This window comes from Gobio gobio, assembly GCF_949357685.1.
Source record: "Gobio gobio genome assembly, chromosome: 11".
Classification (NCBI taxonomy): Eukaryota; Metazoa; Chordata; class Actinopteri; order Cypriniformes; family Gobionidae; genus Gobio; species Gobio gobio.
Genome location: NC_137104.1, coordinates 56,984,964 through 56,998,246, shown reverse-complemented (window position 1 = coordinate 56,998,246; position 13,283 = coordinate 56,984,964). Strand labels below are relative to the sequence as shown.

The window sequence follows — 13,283 nt, the reverse complement described above, 5'->3', positions numbered from 1 at the left end:
TCTGTGTCCTTCAGATGAGCTCAAGAACACTGTGTAGAGCTTCATGGAATGGGTTTCCATGGCCGAGCTTCTCATCAAAGCCTTACATCACCAAGTGCAATGCAAAGCGTGGGATGCAGTGGGGTAAAGCGCGTCGCCACTGGACTCTAGACATTTACATTTAGTCATTTAGCAGACGCTTTTATCCAAAGCGACTTACAAATGAGTGCAATAGAAGCAACTAGGACAGTCAAGGGCAACAGTATGCAAGTGCTGTAACAAGTCTCAAATAATCTAGAACAGAACACATAGGATTTTTTTATTTTTTTTATTAAATAGACAAACAGAAAATGAATAGAATGATAAGTGCTATTCTTTATAGGTCAGGTGCTGCTGGAAAAGATGTGTTTTTAGATGTTTCTTGGCTACAGACTCGGCCGCTCTAATTGAGATAGGCAGGTCATTCCACCAGGTGGGAACGGTCCAGGAAAAGGTCTGTGAGAGTGATTTCAAGCCTCTTTGGGATGGCACCACAAGGCATCGTTCATTTACAGAACGTAAGCTCCTGGAGGGTGTGTAAGTCTGAACAAGCGAATTTAGGTATATTGGTGAAATATTTGCTCCACTCCACTGCTCTAGAGCAGATTAATCTGGATGGGGGTTTATGGGGTGGGGTTGTTTTTCAGGGGTTAGTTAAGGAACTCTTAATGCTTCACCAAGACATTTTGGACAATTTCATGCTCCCAACTTTGTGGCCCCAGTTTGTGGACGGCCCCTTCCTGTCCCAGCATGACTGACCAGTGCTCAAAGCGTCTCCATAAAGACATGGATGAGGAGTTTGGTGTGGAGGAACTGGAGTCCTGACCTCAACCCGATAGAACACCTTTGGGATGAATTAGAGCGGAGACTGAGAGCCAGGCCTTCTCGTCCAACATCACAAATGAAGAATCCCCATAAACACACTCCTAAACCTTGAGGAAAGCCTTCCCAGAAGAGCTGAGCTGTTAGAGCTGCGACTCCATATTAAACCCTACGGATTGAGAATGGGAAGCTCATGTGTGTGTGAAGACAGGTGGCTCAACACCTTTGGCAATAGTGTAGTATTAAACTAATCCTAAAATAAGGTTTGGAATGTGTTTTAAAATCTTGAAGGCTTTACACTCAGACACACAGACAGACAGACAGACAGACAGACAGACAGACACACAGACAGACAGACAGACAGACAGACAGACAGACAGACAGACACACAGACAGACAGACAGACAGACAGACAGACAGACAGGTTGATGGTCAGTGTAATTAGTTTGACATTCAAATTCTGTACTTCCTGTATCCTCACATGCAAACCCAGGGCATTTATTCCTCTTTCATGTGAATGTGTCTCCTTTGCATATGGTTATGATTAACACACACCTTTAATGTGTTGTGTTGAGTTCCTGATCAGGAAGCGTGTGGTGTTTGTGGAAAAACACGAGACTGACAGATGTTCTTGGCAGGGAAACGAGGATCTGGAATCCGGCACACGACTGGTTTGTCGATGACGTGTTGGGGCAGGCGTGATGATGTCATATCATTGTGTTTCCGAACTCCGAACACTCCGAACAAGTCGAAACTAAAAAAGAAACATTAGAAGAGGAAGTTTCCTCTCGGTGGAAGAACAGAAACCAGCGCTTCTGCTTCCTCACATCTGAAAGCAAAGTGCTTGCATGCATGTTCGGCTGAATCTCCTTCGTTTTGAAGAGGGAAATGTTGTCAAGGGATTTTATCCGGGTCTTCCCATAACATGTGTTACGTTATTCATTTACTGTAATTGCGTCAGTGGCTCCGCCCACTCATTTGATTAGAAAATGTATTGTACGTCAGGGACGGTCTAAACCTGGATGTACTCAAATATCCAGAGCTGGTGTTTGTGCTTCTCCAGTACCTGTGAATGAGGCTGTGTCTGTTTCTTTGCATAATGCTATTCTTGGAACTTCTTTTATTTCAGTTTTATTTGCAAAAACAAACACACTAATATGTTCAAACGCAGCTACCAGGAAACGTTCTCTCAAGGTTCTCTCAAAGTTCTCTCAAAGTTATGAACAAACGTTCCTACAGTAACGTTAATACAACATATGTTCAAGTGATCCGAGGCCGGATTCACAAAACGTTCTTAGGAATAATACTCTTCTTATTTTCTAACTTAAGAAAAAAGAATATTTTGTATTCCCAAACATTTTTCTTAAGAATGCTTCATGAATCCGGCCCCTGGTCTTTATTAATGATCTCAAAACATCAGCACAAAAACATTTTTTATACATCAGTCATGAGTGTTTCATTTATGAAATGTTTTAGTTGGACGTTCATCTAAAGTTTTTTAAATGTTTCTACTTGTTTCAGAACATTCAAAAGAAACGTTCTCTTAACGTTTGAAGAATGATACAATGTAACGTTCCCTTAACGTTTGAAGAATGATACAATGTAACGTTCTCTTAACGTTTGAAGAATGATACAATGTAACGGTCCCTTAACGTTTGAAGAATGATACAATGTAACGTTCTCTTAACGTTTGAAGAATGACACAATGTAACGTTCCCTTAACGTTTGAAGAATGATACAATGTAATGTTCCCTTAACGTTTGAAGAATGATAGAGTAACGTTTGAAGAATTATACAATGTAACGTTCCCTTAACGTTTGAAGAATGATACAATGTAACGTTCCCTTAACGTTTGAAGAATGACACAATGTAACGTTCCCTTAACGTTTGAAGAATGATACAATGTAATGTTCCCTTAACGTTTGAAGAATGATAGAGTAACGTTTGAAGAATTATACAATGTAACGTTCCCTTAACATTTGAAGAATGATACAATGTAACGTTCTCTTAACGTTTGAAGAATGATACAATGTAACGTTCCCTTAACATTTGAAGAATGATACAATGTAACGTTCTCTTAACGTCTGAAGAATGATACAATGTAACGTTCCCTTAACGTTTGAAGAATGATACAATGTAACGTTCCCTTAACCTTTGAAGAATGATACAATGTAACGTTCCCTTAACTTTTGAAGAATGATACAATGTAACGTTCCCTTAACGTTTGAAGAATGATACAATGTAACGTTCTCTTAACTTTTGAAGAATGATACAATGTAACGTTCTCTTAACTTTTGAAGAATGATACAATGTAACGTTCCCTTAACGTTGGAAGAATGATATAATGTAACGTTCTCTTAACGTTTGAAGAATGATACAATGTAACGTTCTCTTAACTTTTGAAGAATGATACAATGTAACGTTCTCTTAACGTTTGAAGAATGATACAATGTAACGTTCTCTTAACTTTTGAAGAATGATACAATGTAACGTTCCCTTAACGTTGGAAGAATGATACAATGTAACGTTCTCTTAACTTTTGAAGAATGATACAATGTAACGTTCCCTTAACGTTGGAAGAATGATATAATGTAACGTTCTCTTAACGTTTGAAGAATGATACAATGTAAAATTCCCTTAACGTTTGAAGAATGATACAATGAAACGTTCTCTTAACGTTTGGAGAATGACAAAATGTAACGTTCCTTTAGTGAGGACTCCAACCGGGCCACCTTGCTCTGCCCGCTCCGCCCAGGCGTCTGGAAGCCGCTCCTTTGAGGGGGGCTATGTCACAATAACCAGCGAGAGTGCCCCTGATTACCACCTGAGGGCACTCCACCCCGGACTGTTACTCCATCACAAACTACATTACCCATAATCCTTTGCCCAGACTCATCTTCACTCATTGTTTGCACCTGTGTCTCGTCACCTCATTACCCCAGCCTATATAAACCAGGTTCACTCAGTCATTCACTGCGAAGTCTTGTTTGTTGTTTTGTGGATTTCTGAGCGTTTCCCCTGGGGTCATGTCTCTGGGTCTTGGATCACTTGCCCGTCCCGTGGATTCCCCGTTTGCCTGTCTCTCCTGTTTTGTTTGCCTGATTGGACTGATTACCTGTTTTTGACAGGTAAATAAAGCTGCGTTTGGATTCTCAGCCATTGAGTCTCAGAGCAGTCCGTTGCAATAGGATCAAATCCAGGGTTCCGTAATAGTGATACAACTCTGCCAGGGATTGCATCAAAGATAATAGCATAATCTTTTGGCCTTACAGGAATCATACATTTATTGAGAAATTCAGAATATATTCAAAATAAACCTTGTTCATTAAACAACTGACTAACAGAAAGAATTCCATTTTCGTACAGAGTCTTATTAAAGATTGCACAATATATCTTTGTTATTCCATATAAAGTATTGATGCGGTGAAAAGTATGTTTAAATAATAATTGCCATTGCGCATATGAAAGTTTGCCAGTTTAACTGGGATTTTTTTCTACCTAAAAATTACATTTCAAAAGGAAATGAATGCCACCCAAAGAGTTAAATCTGTAATTTGGGAAAACCTTCCATATACTATCTTTTTTATCCATTTTATCTTAAGATTTGTAAAAAGTACAACTTCAAGGACACCAAAGTCTCTATTATTATTTAGAATATCTTTCTGTAAATAGTGTATTTTCTTCCTCCAAATGAATCATAAAGAATCTTATCTAATTCTCTAACAACATTATATGGAACATCTCCTGACATAGATATATAAACAGACCTTGAGATCCCTTCTGCTTTTGGAAGTAGAATACGTCCATTTAGGGACAGATCTCTCATAAGCCACATATTGAATCTGTCTTTAATTTTCTCTATAATACCTGCTTCTTTGATTCAAATCTTTACATACTATTGTCCCAAGGTATGTGCTATTGTCCTTCAACACACAGTCTTGAAGAGAGAATAAAGTGGACTTATTCTTATTCATCTTTAATCCAGACATTTCAGAACATTTTCCAATACATGTAATAACTTCATCCAATTTGTCACTATTTTTGACCAAATTTGTGGTATCATCTGCTAATTGGCAAATTTTAAACACTGAAATTCCTTGAAAACTTGCTTTTTTTGATATGAGCAGCCATGACCCGAGTGACCAATATGAAGAGAAAAGGTGATATAGGACATCCTTGTCTGATCCCACGGCCCAAATCTCTGACAGGTACCTGAGAAATGCCCAAATCTCTGACTGATGATCCAGTGGCGCCCCCTGCCGGACAGAAGCAGGAACTACACCAAACACTGACAGGATCTCACACACACACACACACACACACAGAGGTGAGGTGAATCGGGGGCGGGAACTGTGTGTGTGTGTGTGTGTGTGTGTGTGTGTGTGTGTGTGTGTGTGTGTGTGTGTGTGTGTGTGTGTGTGTGTGTGTGTGTGTGTGTGTGTGTGTGTGTGTGTGTGTGTGTGTGTGTGTGTGTGTGTGTGTGTGTGTGTGTGTGTGTGTGTGTGTGTGTGTGTGTGTGTGTGTGTGTGTGTGTGTGTGTGTGTCGTGGGAGGGGTTTCATGACTCCTCAGTTCCGGCTTCAGGTCTGTAAGTTTTAAGGTGCAACTGAAGCTCCTGAGGAACAGCTGCAGATCTTCCTCAGGTTTAGCCGTGAAGATGAGCGGAGAAGAGCCAGGCGTTCCTCGGGACCTGCTGGGTAAAACACCTCAGATATCTGTGTGTGTGTGTGTGTGTGTGTGTGTGTGTGTGTGTGTGTGTGTGTGTGTGTGTGTGTGTGTGTGTGTGTGTGTGTGTGTGTGTGTGTGTGTGTGTGTGTGGACTGCATCTCTTTAACTCGCGTTTGTGCTCGTTTACTCTGGAAAAGTACAGACTTTTCGACCGCTTTATTACGATTAAGGTATGTTAGCGGTGGGCGGGGCCAGTTCAGACTCCGCCCACACCTGACGTAGACAGAGCCCGTTATAATCAGTCAGAGAGCATGCTTTGGTTCATCTTAATTATGACATAAAAATGACAACAACAAAAAAACGAAATTGTGACATTTATGAGATGGGAAAAGTCGAAATGATGAGAGAAAACAATTAAATAATTCGAAATGATGACTATGTATGTTGCAATTATGACATTGTGTCATATCATTTCTGTGATAAAAAGTCATAATTGTGGCTTAGTACATATTAATTTCTATGTTTTATGCCATAATTTTGACTTTTCTGTTATTATGATATCTTAGTTTGGCATAATTTCTACTTTATCTCCTAATTTCATCTTTTTGTGTCACAATTATGATATAAAAGGTCAAAATTATGACTTAATATGTCATTTTCTGTGATAAAAAGTCATAATTGTGGCTTAGTATATATTAATTTCTATGTTTTATGCCATCATTTTGACTTTTCTGTTATTATGATATCTTAGTTTGGCATAATTTCTACTTTATCTCCTAATTTCAGTTTTTTGTGTCATAATTATGATATAAAAGGTCAAAATGATGACTTAGTATGTCATGAAAGTGTGTTTTTATGATGTTTGTGGTGACAGTCTTCATCTGTTTATGAGATATTGACACACATGAGCCACTGGAGCTATAATGAACAGTGAGATGAGAATGTTGGATTTGAGATGAATGTGAGAATCAGTGAAGTCTCCGTCCGCTCTACTGGATCTCAGTGCTGGACAGGAGAAACAGAACTTCATTAAACAATCTCTTTATGAATAATATTAATATTTCAGAGACATTCTGAGAAGCTCACAAGGGATTTTCCACCTCTCAACCCATTGTGTGTGTGTGTGTGTGTGTGTGTGTGTGTGTGTGTGTGTGTGTGTGTGTGTGTGTGTGTGTGTGTGTGTGTGTGTGTGTGTGTGTGTGTGTGTGTGTGTGTGTGTGTGTGTGTGTGTGTGTGTGTGTGTAGAGAGCGTCCAGGAGGCCGTCGGGCAGCAGGTCAAGCTCTGTTTGGTTCAGAAGGTCAATCTGGAGGTCAAAGGTGACAAGCTGGAGAGCAGAATCCTGGTGAGTAAAGTGTGTTATTAACACTAACCCATAACACTACACTCTAAAAAATGCTGGGTTAAAAATAACCCAAGTTGGGCTGAAAATGGACTAATCCAGCAATTGGGTTGTTTTAACCCAGCGATTGGGTTGTTTTAAGCAAAAATTTAACCCAACCGCTGGGTTAAAACAACTCAATTGCTAGGCCATTTTCAGCCCAACTTGGGTTGTTTTTAACCCAGTGAATGGGTCATTTTAACCCAGTGGTTGGGTTAAATGTTTGCTTAAAACAACCCAATTGCTGGGTTAGTCCATTTTCGGCCCAACTTGGGTTGTTTTTAACCCAGTGAATGGGTCATTTTAACCCAGCGGTTGGGTTAAATGTTTGCTTAAAACAACCCAATTGCTGGGTTAGTCCATTTTCAACCCAACTTGGGTTGTTTTTAACGCAGCATTTTTAAGAGTGTAAAAACTCTGGTTTGAAGCAAAAATGTGTTTGAGGGAAAGAACTACAATCCCATTAACATTGCGAACTGCATAATCCAATTAAAACAATGGAGAAATATAAAACTACTAATTTAAAAAGAGCCTTCAGAGTCGAGTTTATTCCAAAATATGCATATATACACAAATATGTACAGTATATTGAAGCATTTGCTTGTTTTGACTCTCTGATTGGTGGGATTTTCTGTAGGCATTATGGGTAATGTAGTTTTTCACCAGGAATTCTGATGTTAAACCGTTATTTGAAGAATATGTTGAAGTAACACAGACTGACGGCTTCAACAGAAGCAAATGTCATCGATTAACAATCTCACATCTCACAGAAGGCTTGAGTTTAAAGTCAGTTTTTACTTCTGCAAACCGACTGTTGCACTCAGTTGCGAGTTCATATCGCACAATTGTGAGTCTGTATTGAGAGATAAAAAGTCCCAAATTAAAATATTTACTTATTCTGCGCAGACACAAGCCTCCATACTGTGTGTTTGAGGACGTTTCGTGTATTCCTGCTGTGAGGAACGAGTGTTGGAGAAGCTCTTCACTGTAAACTCAGCTGTGCTATTTACACATTCTTACCCTCATTTTCCTGTCCTGACTTGACAGAGATCTGATCCTCTGGGCATGAACACACACACACACACACACACACACACACACTTTACATTCCAGGAGCCTCTTCAAGATCTTGCCTCAGTGCTGTGATTCACAATGTTTGTCTGTGATAATAAGCTCATGAAGTAGTTGTTTGTTTCAACAGCATGTTTTCAGTCATTATTCTCACTTCTGCTCTCTGCATTAATGTGTGTGTGTGTGTGTGTGTGTGTGTATGTGTGTGATACTAATCGGTCACGTACGAGGAGGATTGCCTAACATGACTTTTCGCCTCTATTATCCTGATCACATCTCTGTGATTGGCTGATTATGCTGCGCACCTTGACCTTGAATGAATGAATGGACTACAGTTAATAACTCACACACACACACACACTACATCACCAAAGGTGTTGTGCCGCCCCTTCACACACACATGAGCTTCCCATTCTTCATCCATAGGGTTTAATATGGAGTTGGGACAGGAAGGGGCCGTCCACAAACTGGTCCCACAAAGTTGGAGCATGAAATTGTCCAAAATGTCTTGAGGAAGCATTAAGAGTTCCTTTCACTGGAACTAACCCCTGAAAAACAACCCCACCCCATAATCCCCCCTCCACCAAACTTTACACACTGTTCTTGAGCTCATCTGAAGGCCACAGTAGTTTGGAGGTCTGGAGCTCTTGACTCTGAGAGCATGAGCCGTAATTTAGAGATATTTTTAAAATGGTAGAATGCAGTTTTACAGATGCTAGAAACGTGGCTTTCAGACGAGAGATTGGTATCAAAGAGCTCACCCAGGTTCCTCACTGACCAGAGGACTGGACAGAGCATCAAGTGTTAGACAGTATTCTAGGTCACTATGTGTTAATAATGATTTCTGAACTCTTGATTGATTGATGTGTGTTTCATTTATATCATTGGAGTCTTGCTCTTCTCTGGTTCCTCCACAGGCTCTCGCTCCTCATCGAGTGTTTCTGCTGAGCACACGAGTGCCTGCTAAAGTGAGTGTGTGTGTGTGTGTGTGTGTGTGTGTGTTGATTTGTTTAAGACTCTGTCTGTAGTTTGATCCTGTGTTTCATGTCCTCAGGTCGATCAGTCCTTCAGTGTCTTTGACATTCAGAGCATCAACAGCGTCAAACAGAAGCAGGTCAACTATCACAATCACCATGACCTTTATTGACTATGTTTAAATATGTTTAAACACAAGAATTAAACAACAACGTGTGTGTGTGTGTGTGTGTGTGTGTGTGTGTGTGTGTGTGTGTGTGTGTGTGTAGCTTCTGGTGGACTATGACAGAGGGCAGATGTCTCTTAGACTGGCGTCTGATCAGGACACTGATGATTTTATTGCACAAATAGGAACAAACATTCAGGAGATTTGTCCAGGACTCGACCCGCTGTAAGACTGTCTCTCACACTCACACCGTTGCGCCATATACACATGTGTGTGTGTGTGTGTGTGTCTTTATTGAATTTGTTTGTGTGTTTCAGGAGGGTTATAAAGAAGCTTGTGTTAAAGCCTGTGGAGAGAATCACCAGTTTACAGACACTCTGGGAAAATCAAAGCCCAGCAGAAGCAGGACCCTGCGGTACAGAATCTCTCACACACACACACACACACACACACACACACACACACACACTGCACTCATCTGTATTAACCCACCTCTCTCTGTGTGTGTGTGTTTGTGGTGCTGCAGGCGGTTTCTCGCGTCTCTATTGGTGTGTGTGTGATCAGATGGGCGTCCCCTACAGAGACGAGGTTCAGTGGGTCAGTACAGCTCTAGTCTCATCACATCTCATCTGCGTCTCAGGGTCTGTCTCACAGCTCTGTGTTTGTTTCTGAAGGACGTGGACACCATCTATCTGTCTCAGGACACACGGGAGCTCTGCCTGCAGGACTTCATTCACCTGGACAACAGGTAACACACCTGTAACACTCCTGTAACACACCCACAACACACCCATAACACTCCTGTAACACCCACAACACACCCATAACACTCCTGAAACACCCACAACACACCCGTAACACTCCTGTAACACCCACAACACACCCGTAACACTCCTGTAACACCCACAACACACCCGTAACACTCCTGTAACACACCCGTAACACTCCTGTAACACCCACAACACACCCGTAACACTCCTGTAACACCCACAACACACCCATAACACTCCTGTAACACCCACAACACACCCGTAACACTCCTGTAACACCCACAACACACCCGTAACACTCCTGTAACACCCACAACACACCCGTAACACTCCTGTAACACACCCGTAACACTCCTGTAACACCCACAACACACCCGTAACGCTCCTGTAACACCCACAACACACCCGTAACACTCCTGTAACACCCACAACACACCCATAACACTCCTGTAACACCCACAACACACCCATAACACCCACAACACACCTGTAACACTTCTTTAACACCAGTAACACACCCGTAACACTCCTGTAACACACCCGTAACACTCCTGTAACCCATAACACTCCTGTAACACCCACAACACACCCATAACACCCACAACACACCCGTAACACTCCTGTAACACCCACAACACACCCGTAACACTCCTGTAACACCCACAACACACCCGTAACACTCCTGTAACACCCACAACACACCCATAACACTCCTGTAACCCATAACACTCCTGTAACACCCACAACACACCCATAACACCCACAACACACCCGTAACACTCCTGTAACACCCACAACACACCCGTAACACTCCTGTAACACCCACAACACACCCGTAACACTCCTGTAACACCCACAACACACCCGTAACACTCCTGTAACACACCCGTAACACTCCTGTAACACCCACAACACACCCGTAACACTCCTGTAACCCATAACACTCCTGTAACACCCACAACATACCCATAACACCCACAACACACCCGTAACACTCCTGTAACACCCACAACACACCCGTAACACTCCTGTAACACCCACAACACACCCGTAACACTCCTGTAACACCCACAACACACCCATAACACTCCTGTAACCCATAACACTCCTGTAACACCCACAACACACCCATAACACCCACAACACACCTGTAACACTTCTTTAACACCAGTAACACACCCGTAACACTCCTGTAACACACCCGTAACACTCCTGTAACACTCCTGTAACACCCACAACACACCCATAACACCCACAACACACCCGTAACACTCCTGTAACACCCACAACACACCCGTAACACTCCTGTAACACCCACAACACACCCGTAACACTCCTGTAACACCCACAACACACCCGTAACACTCCTGTAACACCCACAATACACCCATAACACTCCTGTAACACCCACAACACACCCATAACACTCCTGTAACACCCACAACACACCCGTAACACTCCTGTAACACACCCGTAAAACTCCTGTAACACCTGTAACACACCCGTAAAACTCCTGTAACACCTGTAACACACCCTGAAACACCTGTAACACCTGTAACACACCCGTAAAACTCCTGAAACACCTGTAACACACCCTGAAACACCTGTACCATACCCACAACACACCCGTAACACTCCTGTAACACCTGTAACACACCCATAACACTCCTGTAATGCACCTGTAACACAGCTGTAACACTCCTGTAACACACCTGTAACACTCCTGTAACACACCTGTAACACTCCTGTAACACAGCCGTGACACTCCTGTAACACACCCCTAACACTCCTGTAACACACCTGTAACACTCCTGTAACACTCCTATAATGCACCTGTAACACACCCGTAAGACACCCGTAACACACCCATAACACACCCGTAACACACCCGTAACACACCCGTAACACACCAGTAACACACCTGTAACACACCTGTAACACACCCGTAACACTCCTGTAACACACCCGTAACACACCCGTAACACCAATAACACACCTGTAACACTCCTGTAACACACCCGTAACACACCCGTAACACCAATAACACACCTGTAACACTCCTGTAACACACCAGTAACACTCCTGTAACACACCCGTAACACTCCTGTAATGCACCTGTAACACTCCTGTAACACTCCTGTAACACACCCGTAACACACCAGTAACACACCTGTAACACACCTGTAACACACCTGTAACACACCTGTAACACACCCGTAACACACCCGTAACACACCCGTAACACACCAGTAACACACCTGTAACAAACCTGTAACACACCAGTAACACACCAGTAACACACCTGTAACACACCTGTAACACATCTGTAACACACCTGTAACACACCAGTAACACACCCACCTTACTCAGGGATTACTCTATGACATGTTGATAATAAATTTGTATTGAATCATAAATCCTAAACCTAACACACAACACAGAATTTCTGAAAAATATAACATTTCTATTGAATAATTATTACTTTGTTAAAGTTTAAGGATTTCCATTAATTGTTTTTTGATTGTTCAAATTGAATAAGCCGTAATAATGTAATCCAGATGTTGTTGTGTTCAGGGATCTGCTGGCCATCACTGCTGCGCTGGAGTTCAACCAGTGGTTCAGCAAACTCTCCATAAAGGACTTTAAACTGGTGATTGTGTGTCTGTCAGATTATGAAGTGCTGCTGGAGAATGATGTTCTCATACACTCATCATCGTGTGTGTGTGTGTGTGTGTGTGTGTGTGTGTGTGTGTGTGTGTGTGTGTGTGTGTGTGTGTGTGTGTGTGTGTGTGTGTGTGTGTGTGTGTTTGTGTGCGTAGACTGCAGATCTGTGTGATCAGATATTCAGGGTTGTGTCTCGATCTACCAGACTAGAGGAGCTGACTCTGGACAACACTGGACTCAAGAGGTTCACATACACACATACACACACACACACACACACACACACACACACACACACACACACACACACACATACACACACCCACACACACACGTACAGTATATTCACATTTTTGTAAAAGTGTGTTTTACTCTACATTTGACCATGTTTTACAGTGATTTCGCTCAGAGGTTTGCTTCTGCGTTGAGTCAGAATCCAAACTCAGCGTTAAACACAATCTGTCTGGCCAACAACTGTATTGAAGACAAAGGTACAGCACTCACACACACACACACACACACACACACACACACACACAGACACACTCTCTCTCACACACACACACACACACACACACACACATTTGGGGAAAAAAATCTAATTGCGATTACAATTAGTACAGAACAGTTCCCTGATGTTCTCTCAAGGTTATGAACAAACGTTCTTCCAGTGACCAGTGTAACACCCACAATACACCCGTAACACTCCTGTAACACAGCTGTAACACTCCTGTAACACACCCACAACACA

At 42.1% G+C, this 13,283-nt stretch overlaps 1 protein-coding gene across 1 annotated transcript in view; it reads left to right on the top strand.

Annotated features, from left to right (window-relative positions):
* Window positions 1-4,969: 4,969 nt before the first annotated feature.
* carmil1 (capping protein regulator and myosin 1 linker 1) overlaps window positions 4,970-13,283 on the top strand; it is a gene marked incomplete at its 5' end in the record, with an annotated part of 43,904 nt that continues 35,590 nt past the window's right edge. The window contains 11 exons of the mRNA XM_079828615.1: window positions 4,970-5,048; window positions 6,753-6,850; window positions 8,875-8,925; window positions 9,012-9,071; window positions 9,256-9,323; window positions 9,416-9,513; window positions 9,625-9,695; window positions 9,773-9,846; window positions 12,443-12,518; window positions 12,688-12,776; window positions 12,929-13,023. Coding sequence (XP_079684741.1) covers window positions 4,970-5,048; window positions 6,753-6,850; window positions 8,875-8,925; window positions 9,012-9,071; window positions 9,256-9,323; window positions 9,416-9,513; window positions 9,625-9,695; window positions 9,773-9,846; window positions 12,443-12,518; window positions 12,688-12,776; window positions 12,929-13,023 — 859 coding nt within the window. The remainder of the gene's footprint in view (window positions 5,049-6,752; window positions 6,851-8,874; window positions 8,926-9,011; window positions 9,072-9,255; window positions 9,324-9,415; window positions 9,514-9,624; window positions 9,696-9,772; window positions 9,847-12,442; window positions 12,519-12,687; window positions 12,777-12,928; window positions 13,024-13,283) is intronic.